At 37.8% G+C, this 20,229-nt stretch overlaps 1 protein-coding gene across 8 annotated transcripts in view; it reads left to right on the top strand.

Moving 5' to 3' along the window:
• NEBL (nebulette) overlaps window positions 1-19,337 on the top strand; it is a 344,404-nt gene extending 325,067 nt beyond the window's left edge. For all 8 annotated transcript variants that reach the window (XM_041764982.1, XM_041764981.1, XM_041764977.1 and 5 more), the window contains 2 exons: window positions 12,216-12,322; window positions 13,962-19,337. In XM_041764982.1, coding sequence (XP_041620916.1) covers window positions 12,216-12,322; window positions 13,962-14,138 — 284 coding nt within the window. In that variant the 3' untranslated portion in view covers window positions 14,139-19,337. The remainder of the gene's footprint in view (window positions 1-12,215; window positions 12,323-13,961) is intronic.
• The last annotated feature ends 892 nt before the right edge of the window (window positions 19,338-20,229 follow it).

Genomic DNA, 20,229 nt, shown 5'->3' with positions numbered 1-20,229 from the left:
CTGGTGCTTGGGCATATCTCCAGTTTTATCTTCTATCAGACTGTCTGCTGCAGCCACATGGACCTCCAGGCTGTTTTAGCACATTAGGTATTCTCTCACCGTGGGCTCCTTGCAATCACGGATCCCTTTGCCTGGAATACTCCCCAGTGCTTTGTGGCTTGCCTCTCTTTCTTCAGGTCTCTGATTAAATCTCAACTAATCAGAAATGCTTTCCTTGACCACTCTACCTAGAAAGCTCCAGCCCACATACACCCATAACTCTCTATCTCCTTATCCTGCCTATTTTCCTCTATAACTCTTTTTAAAGCTTTATTGAAGTATAGTTGATATGCAAAATATGTACTAGTTAATGTCTAAGTTTTGATGAGTTTGGACATATGTATATACCCATGATACCATCACTACAGGCAAGGTACAAAACATATCTACCACCTTTAAAACTTTCCTTTTGTGTGTGTGTGTGTGTGTGTGTGTGTGTATTAAGAACACTTACCAGGAGAGCTATTCTCTTAACATATTTTACAGTACATAGTACTGCATTGTTATCTATAGGTACTATGTTGTACAGCAGATCTCTTAGAACTCATTCAATTATGCAAATTGAAGCTTTATACCCACTGAGCAACAATTTCCCATTTTCTTCTCCTGTCCTTGGCAACTGCCATTCTGTTCTCTGCTCTGTGAGTCTGACTATTTGAGATACCTCGTATTAGTAGAATCATGCAGTATTTGTCCTTCTATCATTGGCTTATTTTACTTAGTCCTCTAGGTTCATCCATGTTGTCACAAATGCTCCACAAAGAAATGGTGAATGGAAGGAGACAAAGTGCAAGGACAAGTCATCACATTCCTAGACATAGTGAAGACCACAGAATGTGCCCTCAGTTCCAAGGGATGACAGCCATCATTAAAATTTCAATTTGCCATTAAATTGAGAACAGAAATATCAAATGCAGGCACAATAATAAACTATTAATATATTTTGAAAGTGATGGATATGCATCCAACAGCAGTGTTTTGAAATCTTTAATATGAATAGTGTCCATAGAATCACAATTCTTTGCTCAGTAATCCTTTGCATTATTTTTTCTGTTAATTCTCTTTGCCCGTGGAGGATTTATGTTTTATGATTTACAGATGGCATTCTGATCCAAATTCAGCATTACTGGTTTTAATGGTGAGCATAGTTTTAAAATTAGATAATCGGGACAACCAACAAGAAAATACATTCCTGATTTTGAACTCTTCACCTTCATTTAATATAAATGTGCCAGTATTTCTATTGGAGTCACTACTTCTGTTTTCTGATTACTGATTGGCAATTGCAACCCTCTGAAAAAAATTGACCTCCTTTACAGGCCAACTTCTGCAAAGAAAATACCTACAACAAGAAACTTTCAGTTGTATTATTTTCCTGCTGTATTTGAGTGTTGTTTCCAATCTGAATTTGAGAACGTACAATATTCATCAAAAAATGATGTTTTAGTGCCTGCTCTTAAGTGTAGTAAGATTTAAAGAATTGATGTTGAGACAATTCTGTGATAAATTTCCCAGATAAATTTCTGTGATGAAACTAGACTATAGGAAAATAAACGAGTTCTTTATAATGTAAAATTTTAGTGTTGGGGATTACATGATCATCTTTGGCCATCTAGCTAGTACTCTTCACCTGTTAAAAAAAGCACACACTGTTAGAAACCTTTAGTTAGGTCTGTTGCACTCCCAAGGGAAAGGTTCAGGATTCTGATTGAACTTGAAGTCCTTAGAGAAACTCATATTCCTGATATCATTAGACTGAGAATGAAAGAAACGTCGCAAGTTTCCTTTTCTGAGTGTGAAGTTGGGAAAAGGATCAAATACTAATGACTAGCATTTGTTCCAAGATGCACATGTGTCTTTCATTGATATGCCAAAATTAAATCAAAGGGTTCCATATGTGTATGAAGGAGAAACATCTGACACTTCGAGTAGCAAACAATAAAACATTAAAAATATATTTCCTGCGAAGCAGAGTTGATTGGGGAAAAGAGAAGATTTGATCAGTGGGAAGGAGATAGATGTGGCATATGCGTTGAGGGGGAAAACTTTGAAAGAGCTTTGTAAGGTAAAGTGATGCACATGGAGAGGGAGAGAGTAGATTTTCCATCTTGTTGAACATTAGTAATGAAAATGGAAACAGTCAGTTTTGGTATTTATGGATCAGATTTTATGTCCAAATTGGATAATAGACCAAGTATACATACATATTTACATGTCTGTCTTAGATATAAAACATCATAATGTTACCTTTGTAGTCATGAATTTCCTTGCTCTCCCCAACTTCCTATTTCATCCAGGTGCCCCACATCCTCCTGCCCCAAGCCTCAGGCTAGTAGGTCATGGGGATTGGATCCTGATTTTTATAGGAACTACTTAAAATTTCCACAGGCTGATGCAGCTGGGGGATGTATTGAGTTTCTGCATTTTGTTTGGTCATTATCTTCTGTTTCCGGAGCTCTTTGTTGTGTGATTCTCCTCTTGTGGCCAGATATTGTGGCCCAGATCCCTAGGACCTAATCTTGTTCCAAACATATTTCTGATCTGCCCATGCCACATTTTTTTCAGACATTCTGGTTTTTGATCTTTATCGTAAGATTTCCCCGATGCATGTGTACTGAACTGATTTACTAGTCTGTCAGACTCTTACCTAGATCCTGTCTATGAGTCTTTAACCAATGACCTGTTCATCTCCCTACATGACAAAAAATGTTATGTATATTTATCCAATAAGTATTTCTAAAATATCCTCTATGATAGCATAATGAGTCTTTCATTGTACTTGAATAATGAATCTTTCTGCATGGGATTGACTTACACAATATTGGTGGGAATGTTCACTGAGGAAAATTGGGATTTGCTATGAACTAACTTTTAAGTCATGGCATAATTTGTGTCCAAAAGCTAGATTCAGTGCTATGGTTTACCTAAGTGGAAACAGCATCCTCATGTCCCTGTTCCCCTTAGGTTCTTTATTGCTTTCATCTTATCAAAGAACTGCCTCACATTACATATTTCTTGTCCAAAAATGACACACACACACACATACACATCTCCAAACTGTGCATTCCTTTATTTTCATTTTTTTAAAAGATTTTATTTATTCATGAGACACAGAGAGAGAGGCAGAGACACAGGCAGAGGGAGAAGCAGGCTCCACGCAGGGAGCCCGACGCAGGACTTGATCCCAGGTCTCCAGGATCATGCCCTGGGCCGAAGGCGGCGCTAAACCTCTGAGCCATGGGGGCTTCCCCCCATTATTTTCATTTTTTTGCTTTATTTTAGATATGGCATGCATGTGCATAGGTAGATACAGATATACACCTCATGGATTTTGTGCCATGAGAACATTATTAAAGACTCTGTAATTTGGGGAGAAAATTATTTCCTTTTTCTTCAGTGACAATCCTGCTTATATCTGTGGTTTTGTGTTACAGTTCCAAGTTGAGGAGTTTATTCTGGATCAGGTAGCTAAAAATGAGAAACAAATCTGAGAAAAATAATATACAAGTTGATATTTAAATCTCAGTGTAAGAGTAAATTGGCTAGATTATTCTGAGGCAAAATAGTAGATATTCTTAACTCTAAATCTCTCTAGTTCTGTTCAAACCACAGTATGTCTTGGTTCAGTTCTGCCAGAGAACATTCACGGACTTATTTTTTCTAGATGAAAACCAGTTAACTTTGAAATCAAAACATACTACTTCTCTGGGCTCATAAGACTAAGTTTAACTGGCTGATACTTTAAAAAATAACGAATTTTGTCTTCTTTTTTTCAATACTTAGGAACAGCAGAGCCCCAAAACAGTATTTTAGAAATTCTTACTTGGGGCAACTAAGCCAAATATGTAAATGAAATGGTCAGTTTAATTTTATATATGCATAATTTTAAAAAGTACATAATGTAGACGTTTCCTTTTACAGTTAATAGGTAATTACGAATCTTTAAATTTCCAATTTATATTTGAATAAAGCAACATTATAAATCTATTTTTTTTAATTTTTATTTATTTATGATAGTCACACAGAGAGAGAAAGAGAGGCAGAGACACAGGCAGAGGGAGAAGCAGGCTCCATGCACCAGGAGCCCGACGTGGGATTCGATCCCGGGTCTCCAGGATCGCGCCCTGGGCCAAAGGCAGGCGCTAAACCGCTGCACCACCCAGGGATCCCTATAAATCTATTATTTAAATTTAGAGAGGAAATGGTTAAACACTGTTCTGGACTTAATTATATTTGCAACTATATTCTTAGCATGTCTGTAGAGCTTGTCACTCTTCTGATGCTGACTTGGGGAAGTCACATTTTGCAAGCAGTGTCCTACAGAAGGATTTTGCAGATCATCAGGTGGCTTCATGATGGGGGTCTCCCTTGCTCAGTTGGAGAGTGGTTGACGTCTTATTAGGAAATGTGGCTTGAACACGGACTTGAAACTATTCATACAGGATAAGGTGACTGAGTGACAATTGCCCTGGGTAAAATAGGTTACTAGTGACAAAGAAAAGAAGAAACAAAGATCACACATACACACACACACACACACATAGTCCAGAGACTTACCAGATGCCAAAATGACCCTTAAAAGAAATGTGAAAGCCATTACTTCAGAAACAATGCTATTCTCTATGATTTGAGCTGGCTTTTCCAAAAGTGAATGATTCTCTTCATTCTCAATAATTATAATTATTCTCATTGTAATTTCTTCCAGAGATGTCCTAGCACACTTCATCAGCCACAATTCACCTGAACTTCTTGTGGCATTTAGACCCCACAGAAGGGTACTACAGAGAAGTCAGTGAGAGCACGAGTCACCCCTGTGAGCAGAAAAAAACTGATCCACACATCTCTCCATGCATTAAACCTCTTTTTCTCTGGCCTTTCCCTTCCTCTCACTCCCATTTGCCCGTCGCAGGTGCACGGTCAACTGCAGGTCTTCCAGCTTTACATTAAGCCCTCAGTGCTAGAAGCTACTCTGCTCTCCAGACCACAGAACCCTCTTTCACATTTCTGATTTCACAGTGTTTATTTGCAAATTGATCTTATGCTGTCTTGTCATTTCTTCCATATCATTTTGGTGTCATATAGTCAAGCATTTGGGTTCTAGAGTCAAACCGTTGGCATTTAAATACGAACTCCACATGCCTCTGATATTCTGTACCAAGTTACTGAATCTCTATAACCCTCAGATTCTCCATCTGTAAAATGGGCACTTTGCCATCTGTAAAGTGGTGACGATTTCACCAGCTGATGCATGTGACATGCACACGCACAGGACTGGCACGTTGTAAGTAGGGGGACGAGCCATGCCGATTGGCCTGAGACCAAGGAGGTTCCTGGGGAGAACTTTCTCTGCTGCAACTGAGGGAGTCCTGAGCAAACCGAAGCAGTCTTCTTACTTGTAAGCATTTCATTTATTCAAATTTTATTATATGCATATTTTTATATTCCTTGGGAAGCAGAGCCCTATGATAACATCTTCCCCCCCATCAAGTTTCACAGGGAAACATACCCAGGTAATTAAAGATTTTCACACGTATTGAATTTTCCAAAAGGAGGTTTGTAATACCTTTGAGTGATAACACTTATCTAAGAATAGAAAATTAAAACAAAGATGGCACTGGAGTCTAGAAGGAAAAAATTGGTAGGGACCTAGCCTTGGCTTGAGGGATAATTTTTGAATCTGTAAAGACATTTATTTTGGCTGCATGCCCCACCTCCCTTCCCTCTGAGAAGGTAACCCAGTCCTGTTCTGGTCAGCCCCCAGGAAGTGGGGTTGGGCTCCCTGGTTTGCCATTCCTGGGGGTTCCTCCTGGTGCCTCCCTTACCATAAGTGCTGCATGTTAGCAGTTGAATTACTCTCTGTCAGCTTCTTATTGCTCAGATTTCCTCCCACAATCCCTGGGTGCTTCTTGAGGCTGGGCTTAAACCTTTACCTCCACAACTACAACAAGTCATGGGGGAGATAGGTGTTTTAGCTCATTCCTGCAGCTGTAACAATACCATAGACTGGATAGCTTACAAACAACAGAAATTTGTTTCTCACAGTTCTGGAAGCTGGAAGTTGGAGATCAGGATGCCAGCACCGTCTGGTGAGGGTCCTCTTCCCAGGTTGCAGAACGCTCTCTTGTGTCCCCACATGATGGAAAGAGACCTAGCTAGCTACCAGGAGGGCACTAATTCCATTCATAAAGCTCCACTCTCATGACCTAATCACCTCCCAAGGCCACACCTCCCAATACATCAGCCTGGGGGTTTGGATTTCAGCATATGGATTTTAGAGGCGGGGAACACAAATATTCAATCCTTTTCAGGGGGAGAGAGGGAATTTGGGAATGGCATATGCATAGGGTCACATGAACCTCTAAATTTGTGTTGGGTTGGGAAGATGGAAGCTGATGGTTGTAGCTCAGTGGTTCTTCACCGTGGAGGCCCATTTAAATCACTTGGAAGCCTTAACTAATAAGACACCAATGTTCAGTGCCTTCTGCTGCCACCCTGGAGATTCTGATTTAATTGATCTGGGGCACCTGGACATGACATGGTTTTAAAAGATCCCAGGCGAGTTCCATATGCAACCACAGTGAAAACTCACCAAGTAACTGACTCTCCCTCTGTCTCATTTCCCATTTCCTTCCCCTACATTCTGGCCCCTGCCAGAGCTGGAAATTTAACACATGAAGTAGTAATTATTGCTTTTATTTTTACATATGATTTCCAAAGTTTGAACCCTTGTTTTATATCGCAGTGATGATTATGCATGTCTTTAAAACTTGGTGGTTTCAACTCAACTGTAGATTATCTCATTTTTATGTTAAAGTCTGTTTATTCATAGTTTATTATGCAGCAAGCCAGTTTCTTAGGCACTTGTCTCTTCACAGCTTATAATTAAAAACCAACAAACTAAAACCTGGAGGCAATCTGGCTTGTTTCTGTCTGCTGCGGAGAAGGAGAATTTTCTGTAGTGCTCAGAATTCTATCAGATTAAAAAAAAATCCTCTTGCTGCTAGATTCAGCATAAGTGTGGATTTAGCACTCACTTGGGGCTTGTGGAGAGAGAATATGTGCCACGAGGACTTGAGGCTCTGAACTGGAACCCTTGGTGGCACCCCATTATTTGAACAAAAATGGTCCACATCATGGACCTATTTTATGACCGATGAGTTCAACCACCTTGCTCGTGGCCTAGATGAGATTAAGGGTTTGGCTTGTTATTTAATATTTACCTCAAAACTGGTGTCTCTTCATACTTTCTCAATTATAGTCATATCTTCATTCATTTTTAGCAATTCACCTGTGATTGTCCAAATTGATATTTTTTTTGTCCTAAAAAAACAAAAAACAAAAGAACCCCACAACTCATTAAGTTCTTTGACACACATTAGCTGATAAAACTGTAGTCAACTCTTAAGAAAATATGACAGTAATGTCATTGCATCGTATATTCTTTATTGGAAAGCTTCTGAAGGGTAATTTTTTTTTTAAGTAAGCCTATGAGAGAAACTCCCAAATTATTTTCTCTGTATTGCATTTATAGTTAGCCAATTGTTACAGACTGAATGCTTGTGTCCCTCTCAAATTCACATGTCAAATTCCTAACCCCCAGTGTAATGGTATTGGGATTGTGTGGCCTTTGTGAGGTGAGGGTCAAGAGGGTGGATTTAGTGCCCTTATAAGAGACATCCTAGAGAGCTCCCTCATCCCTGGCTGCCATTTAAGGACTCAGGAAAAGGAAGCAGTGTATCAATGAACCAGGAAAGGGATCCTTATCAGACACTGAATCTGCCAGCATCTTGACCTTGGACTTCCTAGTCTCCAGAAGAGCAAGAAATAATTTGTTGTTTAAGCCACCCAGTCTATGGTATTTTTTTATACCAACCCTAATGGGCTAAGACATCAATAAGACAACTTTTATTTTTATTTTTGCACTTGGCTATTTACTATTATGTTATTCTCATTGCAAGAGTTTCAAAGCCTCCACCTCATCTTTCAGGCTATCAGATCTTTATCGTGGTGTTACTATGCAGAGGCCATTGTTCTGCTGCCTTCCTGCTTAACCTTCCAGCCTCTATATTTTCTTCTCTAATGTGGGATTGATACCTATTTTAGAGAGTTTTTCTGACAACTACCTGGCAACATGGAAAGCGCCATGCATACCAAAGACACTTCCATAATCCTCCTCCTCTTTTACATAAAAGGGCACCTCCCATGGTGGGCTGGCTTCTTTTTGATTATTTTTCTCCTTTTATTATTGGGGGTGCATAACTTTAGTTCATAACCTCTACCATGCAAGTGTACACATATTTCCTTATTTTTCCAGTTTCAGATTTATGAAGCCTCCAAAAAATGTTTCTTCTTCCATTTTCACCTTCTGTTTTATGATCTTCATGTCTACATACTTCTCTGTCTTGGTTTTATCTCCTTCCATTGAAAGGAGAGCATTACATAGAAAATATCAGTATTGACTGTTCGTGGGAAAACTTTATGATGCACTAAAAGAGAGACTTTGGTTTTGTAAATACAATGGGAGAGCCTGAAATCCTCAGGGCTTTAGTGAGTTTCCACATCTCTGGTCAATATAGCTTACCAATGTGAAATGAAAATTGAGTCACACTTGTGTGTTTTATTGTTGCCTTAGGGTAATGAAAGCTATTTTTTTTTTTCAATTTTTAAAACTTTTTTTGGAAAGAAAGTGAGCGAGCATGTGCAAACAGGTATCAGGAGCACCAAGGGAGAGGAAAGCGAGAAGAATCTCAAATAGGCTCCAAGCTCAGGATGGAGCCTCGGCATGGGGTTCTATCTCATGACCACGAGATCATGACGTGAGCTGAAACCTGAGCTTAACTAACTGAGCCACTCAGGTGCCCTGAAAGCTATTGTTTTATGACTTTTATGCTATTGCAATAAAAAACTCTCAATCTCAAGACTCTTGTATTGGAAGACCATCTTGGAACCATCATCCATCTGTATCAGTGCTGGTAGAATCTGACCACTGGTTCAAGGAAGAGGGACACTGTGTTTTTCTCTGATAAGAAGTCCTTGTTTGTTGCAAAATTAGCTTAACGTCTTCCTTTTGCAAAGCCTTCTGAGTTCTCTATTTTTGTGGAAGAAATGTCATACTCACATGGAATAACAATCTTTCTCCCAAATTCTTAATAAACCCAATTTCCAAAGCCATTGTTTTAAATTTCCTATGCTTATTTTACCTTAACAAAGAAATCATGTAGCAGAACAATAATAAAAAAGCAATGTCTGTGCCTCTTTTTCAAATTGGCATTTGCTTTTAGTAAGATGAGTCCTCTGGGCTCTCAGTTATGTTTTTCATAGCTCTAATAAGAGCTTCCTAAAAACTCTTTTATTATATCAGGTATAAGGTAGATAACAAGGTTTGATAGCCCTGAAGGAACTTGCATTAGGTAATGCAGCTGGAGAGAGAAATGGAAATAATCAATAAAGGCATGAAAAGAAACCATAAGAACAAGATAGATTATATTTATCCCAAGGTTCCTCCTTCTAAACTCTCCCCTGCTCTCTCTCCAACCTACACTGATTTAGGGCAAATACATCACTTTTTTTTTTCCTGCTGTATTTGACAATAGCTACAAGTTCTCTTTGAAGGTCAGATTTGAGCACTTAAACAGGTGTGAATATACTTGGTTTCTGAAGGCCACAGTTAGAGAATGCTGTTCAACAACATTCTCGAATTGTCAGTCCTGGGATTATGACCTACAGACTATGTACATGTAAATGCATCACAGCATATGAGAGAGCATGTCTAAAAATAGTTTTCATTGTCTTTTCCTGGTAGTTTTTCAACAAAATATTTTAAGACAGCCATGCTTAACTGTATATCAAAATGTGAAGGTCACGGTTTGTTGGTGTAACAAAGGATTCAATTTTTTTTTTTAATTTTAGGTAGGTGTGTAGGCTTTTTTTTTTTTTTAAGATTTTTAAATTATTTTTTCATGAGAGACACAGAGAGGCAGAGACATTGGTAGAGGGAAAAGCAGGCTCCCTGCGAGAAGCCCGATGTGGGACTTGATCCCAGGACCCTGGGATCATGACCTGAGCCAAAGGCAGATGCTCAACCACTGAGCCACCCAGGTGCCCATGTGTGGGGTCTTTAAATTTAACATTAGAATTTACAAATAGATTAAAATAATAATTAATGAAGAAATGAATTGTTTACAAATAAAATAATAGTTAATGAAGCAATGAGTTGTGTACATGGCTGAAGAAAACCAGTTCAGGGCTGCCAGTCTGGGGTGCGCAATTGATGTCCTTGACTTACATATTTAACTGGAAATGCCCTAAGTATTCAGAGCCATTTCTTCAGCTGGGTAAAGGGCAGATGTCCAGGGCCATTATTGCTCGAGGAGGGCAATTGTTTTTGTCACCCCTCTTCTTTGATCCCTGGCATGCCTTGAGCATAGTGGACAGTGATAGTTGTTAAAATTTATGGAGCCTTACTAAGCGACAGGCAATGTAGTAAGGCCTGTGCACACATTAACTCACTCAGTCAATATTTGATGAGAATGGAGGGGGGGAGAAGTGAATGGTCCATGCTCCCAACACACAGAAAAGGCTCTTTTCCTCAGCTAATTAAGTGAGCTTAGATATTTTTAGGGATTTCATTATTTTTTCTTCATGAGTGAATTTTGACAATATTCCTGACGTCTCTTGACATTAAATATTTAAATTGGGTTGATAATGTTAAAAAGTGCTATTTTCTGAAGTATTTGATATTTAATGCTTTGATAACTTTAAAATGTACTACAATCCAAGTAAAAGTCTTGTCTATTTCTCTTTGATGCTGAATCTAAGACATTAAATAAACACGACTGTAACAACATTGAAATATGAATTAATTCAAGAACTTTTAAAAAATTCTCACTCAACCGAATATCATTATTACTTGAAGAACACATTTATGATTTGTAGTTTTCTGATGATTAAACGTCTTTAAAACTTGGTGTTCTCATATATCATTAGAACGAGCATACCACTTATAAAATACTAATTATTCACAGTACCCAAGAATTATATATGCTTTATTCTTTTATTATAAAAACTGTCCTAAATAAATGAAACCTAGATTAATTACATACTCAATCTGATTGAACAAAACTGGCAACCTATTATGGATTTTTTTTTAGCAATTATATCATATACGTTTTACTAATTATTATATGACTATTCAAAACACAATGAAGGGCATATTACTAAAATCCTCTCATTCATAGCCAGCCCCATGCTTCTGGTTATAAGTACTTAAATATACATAGGGAGAAACACTCACTCAAGCATACATCTACTGATTTTGTAGGGTTTTTTTTTTTTTTTTTTTTATCTAGTTTCTATGTTGGTTTCTCTAGAATTCAGTGTTCTTCAAAACAGGAACTTTGTCATTTGAATGTCCTAATTAATGGTGAGAACAGCAAAAAAGTGAGTGAATGCTATTACGATACAATTTTATTTCTTTTTTTTATGTAGAAAGACATTTATGAAATTATGTGGTTTGGTTTGCTAGGCTTTTGTAACATATTCAGATGACTTAGTCTTGACTTAACAACCAAGATAAAATTGGCAATTTATATATTCTAAATAAAATCTTCTTTTAAGGGTATAGACTCATTATTAACTGCTAAACAAACATATGGTGTTAACCATATGCTATATTTGTCATTTTTGTAAAGGTATTATTCAGCTGGATGTCTTGAAATATTGAGAGCATCTGTTATATAAGTATTTGGTAAAAACATGTATACTTTGTCATTGGTTTGACAATCCAATTAAATTTTTAAAAAATTTCTTGCTTTCATTTTGGAAAATGTCTAAGGGGATTACATAGCCAAGTAGAAGTGTGATTTTGTTAAAAGGTTATGGGAAATTTTTGTTTTGTACTTGTGTCATTTGAACAGAGCCTCTGCAGTAGAGTAATACAAATATTTCTAATATATTTTAACTGCATGTTAAACTGATTGCCTATATATGTCATTAAATGCTGAAATTTATACTAACCAAGAGACCACTTATAACATCACTATCTAAGTTTCACATGACACTGAACATGGCATTTTGTTTCAGAAGAGGGTAGCAGAGCATGAAGTCCTTTGAGGGCTCAGGAGGGCTATTTTGAGGCTCGTTTTGAGGAATCTTTGTGTGTCTATGCTCATGTGCAGCCCCTGTCCTTCCCGGAGCCTACCAGCAAAGCCATTCCCAAGGCTATGGGTACATGCACCAGACCAGCCTCTCATCCATGAGGTCAATGCAGCACTCACCAAATCTAGTAAGTATCAATTTGAAGTGTTTCTTCTTCCCTGCTCTTCCCATTTTATCTCCAGAAGAGAAATCCAAGTGGAATACAGTTGCATTGAATAGTGTCCATTTTCACATGAAGGATAAATGACAACGTGGATCTTTGTATCCTTTCAAAGAAAACGAAAAGTTTATGGAGGTAAACCACTGAGAAATGAAGGCACGCTGTGGAAACATGTAAACAGTAAAACATACAAAGACTCTCCCAGAACAATATCCTTGTTGTTATTTCATGATTGGTCTTAGCCAACTGTGATCTTCCTTCAAGTCTATAAAGGACAAATACGTTAGCCTGAGCACTGAGAAATGAGCAGTCCTTCTAAGCAGTTGGAAGTTATCTTTAAGCTCTCTAAAGTTCTTTTTGCCTCATCTAGTTTCCTCAGCCCATGAATTCACTTAATTTTGAGATTGTCTGATGTTAATATTAGCAAAATTCTTGGTCTTTAATAAAGACAAGTATGGTAAAACTCAATTTACATCCTGTCTATAAACACTTTGTCTGACATGTGATGTGCAAATACCTCCTTCCATTTGGCAGGTTCATTTTGTTAATGGTTTCCTTTGCTGCACAGAAACTTTTCAGTTTGATGTGGTTATTTTTGCTTTTGGTGTCAAATCCAAGTGATCGTTTCCAAGACCAGTGTCAAGGAGCTTACTGCCGATGGTTTTTGTTTTTTCTAGAAGTTTTATTTTTTTAGATCTAACATTCAAGTCTTTAATGTATTTTGGGTTAATTTTTGTATGTGGTGTAAGAAAGTGGTCCAGTTTCATTCTTTTGCATGTGGCTGTCCACTTTTCCCAGCACCACTTATTGAAGGGACTGTCCTTTCCCCACTCTGTATTCTTGGCTCCTTCCTCATATACTAATTGACCAAATCTGCATGGGTTTATTGCTGAGGTCTCTGTTCTGTTTTCATTGATCTATGTTTTTATGTCAATACCATAGTGTTTTGATTACTAAAGCTTGTAACATAGTTTGAAGTCAGGAAGTGAATAATTTCCTTATTATAACAAGGATTTCGTTATGTATACCTCAATATTCAGAACATTTACATACTAAATGTCTGTCCCTGTGATTCAGAAACCTGCAAAATAAGTCTATTTGCTAGTTTTCTTTTTTTAAGATATATTTTTAAGAGGAAGCAAAAATTCTTTGTACTATTTAGGGAAAATTCATTTCCTCTGCCTGGGGCCTGGGGTAGTGACCTGACACTGACTTGGCTCTTTCTGCCCCTAGGGCAGTTTTTGTTCTCTGAGGAGTGTGGAATAAGGGGAGAATCTACATAATCTAAGGTCTCTGGGGTTATCAGAAGCTGAAGGAAATTGGTTTTACTGCTTCAGAGTTTACTTTTTGATGGGCTAGTCATTGTATCTAGAGGCTTCCTAGATCCTTATCCTGGGCCCCCAAACACTAGCCTTTTTGCTAGTCTTAAGAGGACGCTGCTGGCATAGATGGTCAGTTCTGGTTTGCAGATCTCCAGAAATAAGTCCACTGGGGAACATTCCTCACAGTTAGTTTGTCATCTGTGAGCTGGTTTGTCATGATGGGCGTTTGTGGTTGTAAAATATTTTGTATCCACTGTGTGACTCTCCCCCCCTTTCCTTTTCAGAGGACCTACCGAGCCATGTACGATTACAGCGCCCAGGACGAAGACGAGGTCTCCTTCCGGGACGGCGACTACATTGTCAACGTGCAGCCTATCGACGACGGCTGGATGTACGGCACAGTGCAGAGAACTGGCAAAACAGGGATGCTCCCGGCGAATTACATTGAGTTTGTTAATTAAGTCTTTCTCCTTGTCTTTGAGCTTTATTCTAATGTATACTAAACCCAACCTTTTTAAAAGATAGAAGATACTTTTAAGACAACTTGGCAGTTATTTTACAATAATCTATCTTTCCTTTGACAATGAGACACACACAGCAGGAAGAAAGAATGGCTTCTGGGCTCAGCACAGCAGCATTTTCAGGAGTTCCTGTAAACAAAATCCTTAGGTCCGGGGCCCGGTGCTGCTAAACGGGTTAATGGTTTCCTTGGATTGGCTATGGCACACTTCTGGGAAATGTATTTTTGTAGCCTTTCATAGAGATGTTGATCGTCCCTTAAATGTAACAAGTCTGTGAAACTTCTTAGCTGTCACTTTGGAATCACCAGAAGCCAGTTCTCTTAATTCAGTAACACAGCCAATACTTTAAAAACCATTTAGCTTTTGAGTCATTAGGGAATTTCCAATTCAAGTGAAAATTGCCCTAATGTAATAAACGTCAAGAGTGGCAGAATGACAGTTTGGTTAAAATCATATTGCCTGCTGGCCTTCAGGACCTAGAAACTTCTCCCGAACAAAGACATTTCCTTGTTCCCTAGACTGACTTGGGTCTATTTATTTCTCATTTGTACCAAGGCGTATCCTCTTCTCCATTTATATTCTGTGGGCCCAAGTCTACGCTTGACTCCATAGAATGTCAGGACCAAATAACGTCACAGCTACATGGCAAAGGGCAAAGTTTCAGGTCATCTCTATTATTTCCCTAAGAGCTTTTACCCTGTTGCATGTCACGTAGGTTCAAGCTTCTGTAACATAGGCAGCTGCACTGCCCATCCATCTCTGTTAATAGAGCAAAAAGTGCGGCTGATAACCTAACAACCCTTTCAGAGCTCTAGTCGCCAGCTCATCAGAAAACCATATTTTGAAAAGTTGCTTGAGATTCTCCTGCTGCCTTGCACTCTAGTTTCGAAGGATTCACACCTTTAGGAAATAGACGTCTACTCTAGCAATTAAGTGACTTAGGTGTTTACTGAGCAGCTTTCATTACCTTAATGCCGCTGTTGACTCAAAAGTAAAGAAAACTTACTAGGAGCCAGTGACTACAAAGTGTAGGAGAGACAACCAGTGAACAAAATGTCACCCACTCCACATGGAGACGATTGGGTTTTTTATTTAAGAAAATGTTATTCACATCCAGGAATGGAAATCTAGCCACTGAAACTAGTTAACGAAAAGACTTCTTTTCCTTTCTTCTGGTTCTTACTTTCTAAACCATATGCAGGGTGGGGGAAGATGAAGATGCCAGCAGAGATTTTAAGTCTAGGCCCAAGAGGTTGTTCACGCAAAAAGAAGTTGTTGTCCTATCTTGAATTTCAAATACGAGACCTTGCAGGCTCTGCCTGGATTTACAGCCATGCTGCAGCCCTTGCTGACGGGTGGTGAAGACTGGCCTGTAGTCCATAGTCAGGATCACTGGAGAATTAACATCCATCATCGAAGTGACTCTGTGTTTTTCTGATGTATTTGGACCTGCTACCAGTATTCTGGTAGTATTCATGTAGGGCCTGACTCTAGAGTGATGAAGCTGTAAAAGCAAAGTTACAAAAATGTGATAAAATGTATAGACCTTGGGGATATATCCCTTATATAATATATGCAAAGAAATGAACAAAACATCTTGTAAAATACCTTTTATGGAAGTGTTCAGGAGTTCAAAAACAAATGCTCATTCATTTACACTTATGAAAAGTTAGCACATACTTTTGAAAATCTGGAGTTTCATTTTATCTGTCTAAAAGAGCAAATAAGCTTTATTATACTCAAGCTGCATCTACAGGACACTCACATAAAAAGAGAAGAGAAAATTCAGGTAAAAAACTAGAGAGTTTTCTGAGGGGATTTGACAGATCCCTACATACCCAGCTGGACTGATTTTCTCATAGCGAAATGGCCAGTCAGGATTAAATTAACCCCATATCTGTTTTGATGTCTTGTACACAAACCAACAAAGACAAGATGAATTTATGACCTTCTTGCAAAAAAAAACCTTCTGTGCATTAAAAGTGGGGGCAATAAACTTGCTCAATTTTATTATATCTCTAAGTAAATATTTATGTTTCACTCAGACCCCTTCTTGTGACTATGAAAAGCTGTAGTTGTTGATTAAATTTGCAGACTAAATGTAGGACAGGTACAATTTTTTGAGAAATAGCACATTTATGGGAGGCCCAGAGGAAACAGATTTGAAATGATGTTTTTAATCGGGAAAAGTACCATAAAGTAGCAGCTTGTTGCTCCCTTGTCTTTCTTATCCACTAATTTCAAAATCAGATTCCTGGAATGTAGAAGTCAATAATTATTGGGGGAATAATCCTAAAATGTTAAGCTTCACATAATGTTTGCATAGTGAGATGATTCTGCTTCCAGCCTCTAGGAATTCAGGTCTGCTTAGAATTTAACTAGAGAGTAATTATTTTACGGTAAAGACTGCAGGAGAATAAGATGTCGTGTGCTCCTGACACCCACCACAACTGGGTAGCGTTGCCACTAAAGCTTGTCAGGGTATTCTAGCATCTCAGCAGAAATATAGGAAACATATATGTATAATACCAAAGTGCTATTTTTACAGTGTCATTTTTCAAAACGACGTTCTTGAACAATTTTCCCACTTTGCACCCCCCCCCCAATTTGGCGACAGGTATCTCATACATAACATTGATGGCTAAAGAAGAGTTTAAAAACATGTCTTTTAAAAATCAAGTTAAAGACTGTGAAATGTCCAAGCACAGACAACATGCACGTGATTTTCTGAATGTGATGCATTCTCCAGACTGATAAAAGCACAAGGAACAGTTTGATATGCTTTTACAAGATTCCGAAACCAAAACTGTACATGGATCATCTCTCTCTTGAGAATAGCAGAGAAACAGAATAGATATATGACTTTTGTTGTAAGTTTTTGTAGTCAACTGTTTTTACTAATTCTCGTTCTCTAGGAAAGCTTTCTATTTCTAACCTGTGGCAAAATGAACTCTTCACGTCTTCTTGTTCTTGTCCATACATCCACAGCATAGCTCAGTTTGAAATAGTTATCAGGTTGTCAGATCCCCATGCAGCCCCAACCTCTTCTCAGGCTTTCCCACCACCAGAGACCACACAGGAATTTGCAAGCGCAGTTTCTAGGGGCATCTAGTATGAACATGGATGAGATTGGACGAGCCTCTCTCTCACTATTAGGTTCACTGCCTCAAGGTGATGAGGATGCAGTTTTGGCAGGTTGGCCACAGTCTTTCTTTCCTTGTCCTCTCGCCTGTTGAGCTTGACAACAGTCTGGGAGGTGGGGAAACAGACTTTTCTAAAACAGTGAAGTTCAAGAGGTGCATCTGTTTTTCAGGTGTTGTCCACCTCCAGTGAAATGTTTTTAATGAAATGATAAAATGTGTGTGATCCTTTAATAACACATCCTTATATAAAGTGGATATAGTTTATACCAAAATTATAATATAGATATATTAAAAAGAAAGGTGCCTTTTGATTACCCTTGTTTATCCTTTATGGTCTTGGAAGGAAAACCGAGCCAGCAAGCTTCTTGTGTATTCTATAGTAATATTTTATTGTACATGATTAGTATTTTTGTGGCGGGGGAATTGAGATGCTCCTGATGGATACGAGAAGTGGTAGCTGATTGTATTTTACCTCCAAAGGTTGAGAACTATAGAAAATACTGACCTTTCCCATCCATTTCTAGAAAGTTCTTTGTGGATTTATATATAGTCAGGATGGATAAACATGAACTTTAGGTTTGAGACTTAAAATACCTATTGTAAGATAGAAGAATTATATTATGAGGCTGAATTCATTACACAAGATAAAATTCACTTCATAAGTTTTCATTATACCTTAGCTATTCACTTCTGATAATCTGAAAGTGGCTGGAGCATGGGTGTTTTGGGTAATGAGACACGGAGGCGGGAAAGCTTTAGCTAAGTAAGAAGCTATGTAAAGTAAGTTAAGAATGCTAAAAGGAAAGTCTCTTTTTGAAGTATTCCATGCCCACTAGGGTTCTTTCCAGGCAACTGACTGTCAACTATTGATGATAAAAAAATATATATAAAGATATTTTATGATGTTTCTATGGCCATCATTTCATGATGCTTAGGCTACTGGACTCCACCAGCCTGGAAGGATCCCTAGGGCAGATTTTTCCCCAGTTGTCCATATTACTTCTGTATATTCATGAAATTCCATATGCTTTTGCATTTGATACATGGCATCCAGTTGGCATAGTATCTGCTTCTTTGTAATCCAGTTGCTGTTAAGAATGATTGACTTTGAAGGAAAAAGAGAAAATTGCATCCTAGTGCCATTCTTCAGTGTCCACACAATGAATGGCTGAGCATTTAGAAGCAGCACCAAGTGTGTCACAGGTGTGGTGTGGCAATGTTGGCCTCTGACCTGTGATAAAAATACAAAACTGGATCATTGCACAGCTTGGCTTCTGTTTGCTTCAAAAATGTCGAATTGTGGTTGATGATCAATTTCCAAGATTGTACTAACTTTGAGAGCGTATAGTTATAATGGAAATACTTAATGTTTTTAAGATGAAGGGGCTTATAGAATGATACAGGTTATTAATATAATTTGGCTTTTGTTATGCAAATTAACACCAGCTATTAAAATATATTTTAGTAGAAATGCTTTAATTCATGTTTTTTTTCCTCTACACTGTGAATCTTTAAGCCTTGGTGGACTAGAGCAACATCGTGCTGCCCAAAGGACTAACCTATGCAAACTAGTTCACATTTTAGTGGATGTCACAGTAATTGTGTAATAAGACATTATTTCCCCCTGCATAATGTACAGCGGCATTGAAATAAACATTAAGCCTAGCATCATGTATGTATAGTATAGTCACTCACAGACCCTTCAAGGCTACTATAATCATTAGTATTATTATTATTTGTTTAAAAACAAATCGCTGATTTATCTATTAAATCTACTTGAACGATGTTGGAACAAGAATGACAGGTGGATGTGTCGGCTGTGGCTTCAATGTGGTCACTGCAAGTGTTTTCCTATGATAGAACTGTGTTCAGATGCACTCTCTTCAGGGTATTATTATTCTGTGTCTTCTTTCTGTATTTGTAAAACATTATAACGCTCTAATTTTCCTATCTCTACACATTTGGTTTGCTTAAATAAATGCAGGATATAACAAAATGGTTCTACTTCTTGGTTCTCACCTTGGTTTCTTGGAGCTTGGGTCATTGATCATGCCGGGCATGAGGTTTATCATGACAACTTATATTAAGTCAACATTGTAGGCACATGCTGGCTTCAGTGCACTTCCATTAGTGAGTCATCCAAAATGTGTCTTCGTCCCCACGATAAACTTAGTTTTTAAATGATAACAATATTATGCTTTTTCAAGCTCAGTATCTTTCTGATTTTATATCAAAGTACTATAATAACACAGCATTGTAATTCACTTCTTTCAATATTAAATTCCTCATATATTCTCAATAGAATTTTAATTTTCTTGTATTAGTAAGAAAGAAACAGCTTGGAGCAAAGAATAGAAAATGCAGAAATTGAGTACATGAAATGGGGAGATGCTCTGATTTTGCAGCTAAGAACAGCTCATTTATCATATAACATAATTGCCTTTTTCCTCCTATTTTCCTATAGTTGGAAAAAGTAAGTCCCTATTTTGACCCTACTATAAATCTGTTGAGACTAGGATCTTAGCCTTAGTATATTATTCTGTAAAAGAGCCTCTTTTGATGGTGCAGAAATCCACCCAATTATAAACTGATAAACAATATGGATGACACATTTAGAACACTTAGAGAATAAACATATCTTCCTGATCTGAATCTTTCTGTTTTTCGTATTCTAAAAGTACAAAATGAGTATTTGCATGATATTCATCATCAATATACTGATGATATCTCAAATTACAAAACAGCTTGCTTATTTATTTATTTATTTATTTATTTATTTATTTATTTATTTGAAGAAGTTGCTCTCTTTTTGTCTCTCCAAGATTTTTTTTCCCTCCATCATAATAAACTTCCTCCTCGGAACCCAAGCCACACAGTAATGAATAACT

Source organism: Vulpes lagopus, chromosome 8, assembly GCF_018345385.1.
Source record: "Vulpes lagopus strain Blue_001 chromosome 8, ASM1834538v1, whole genome shotgun sequence".
Taxonomy (NCBI): domain Eukaryota; kingdom Metazoa; phylum Chordata; class Mammalia; order Carnivora; family Canidae; genus Vulpes; species Vulpes lagopus.
This window is presented reverse-complemented; position numbering and strand designations above follow the sequence as displayed.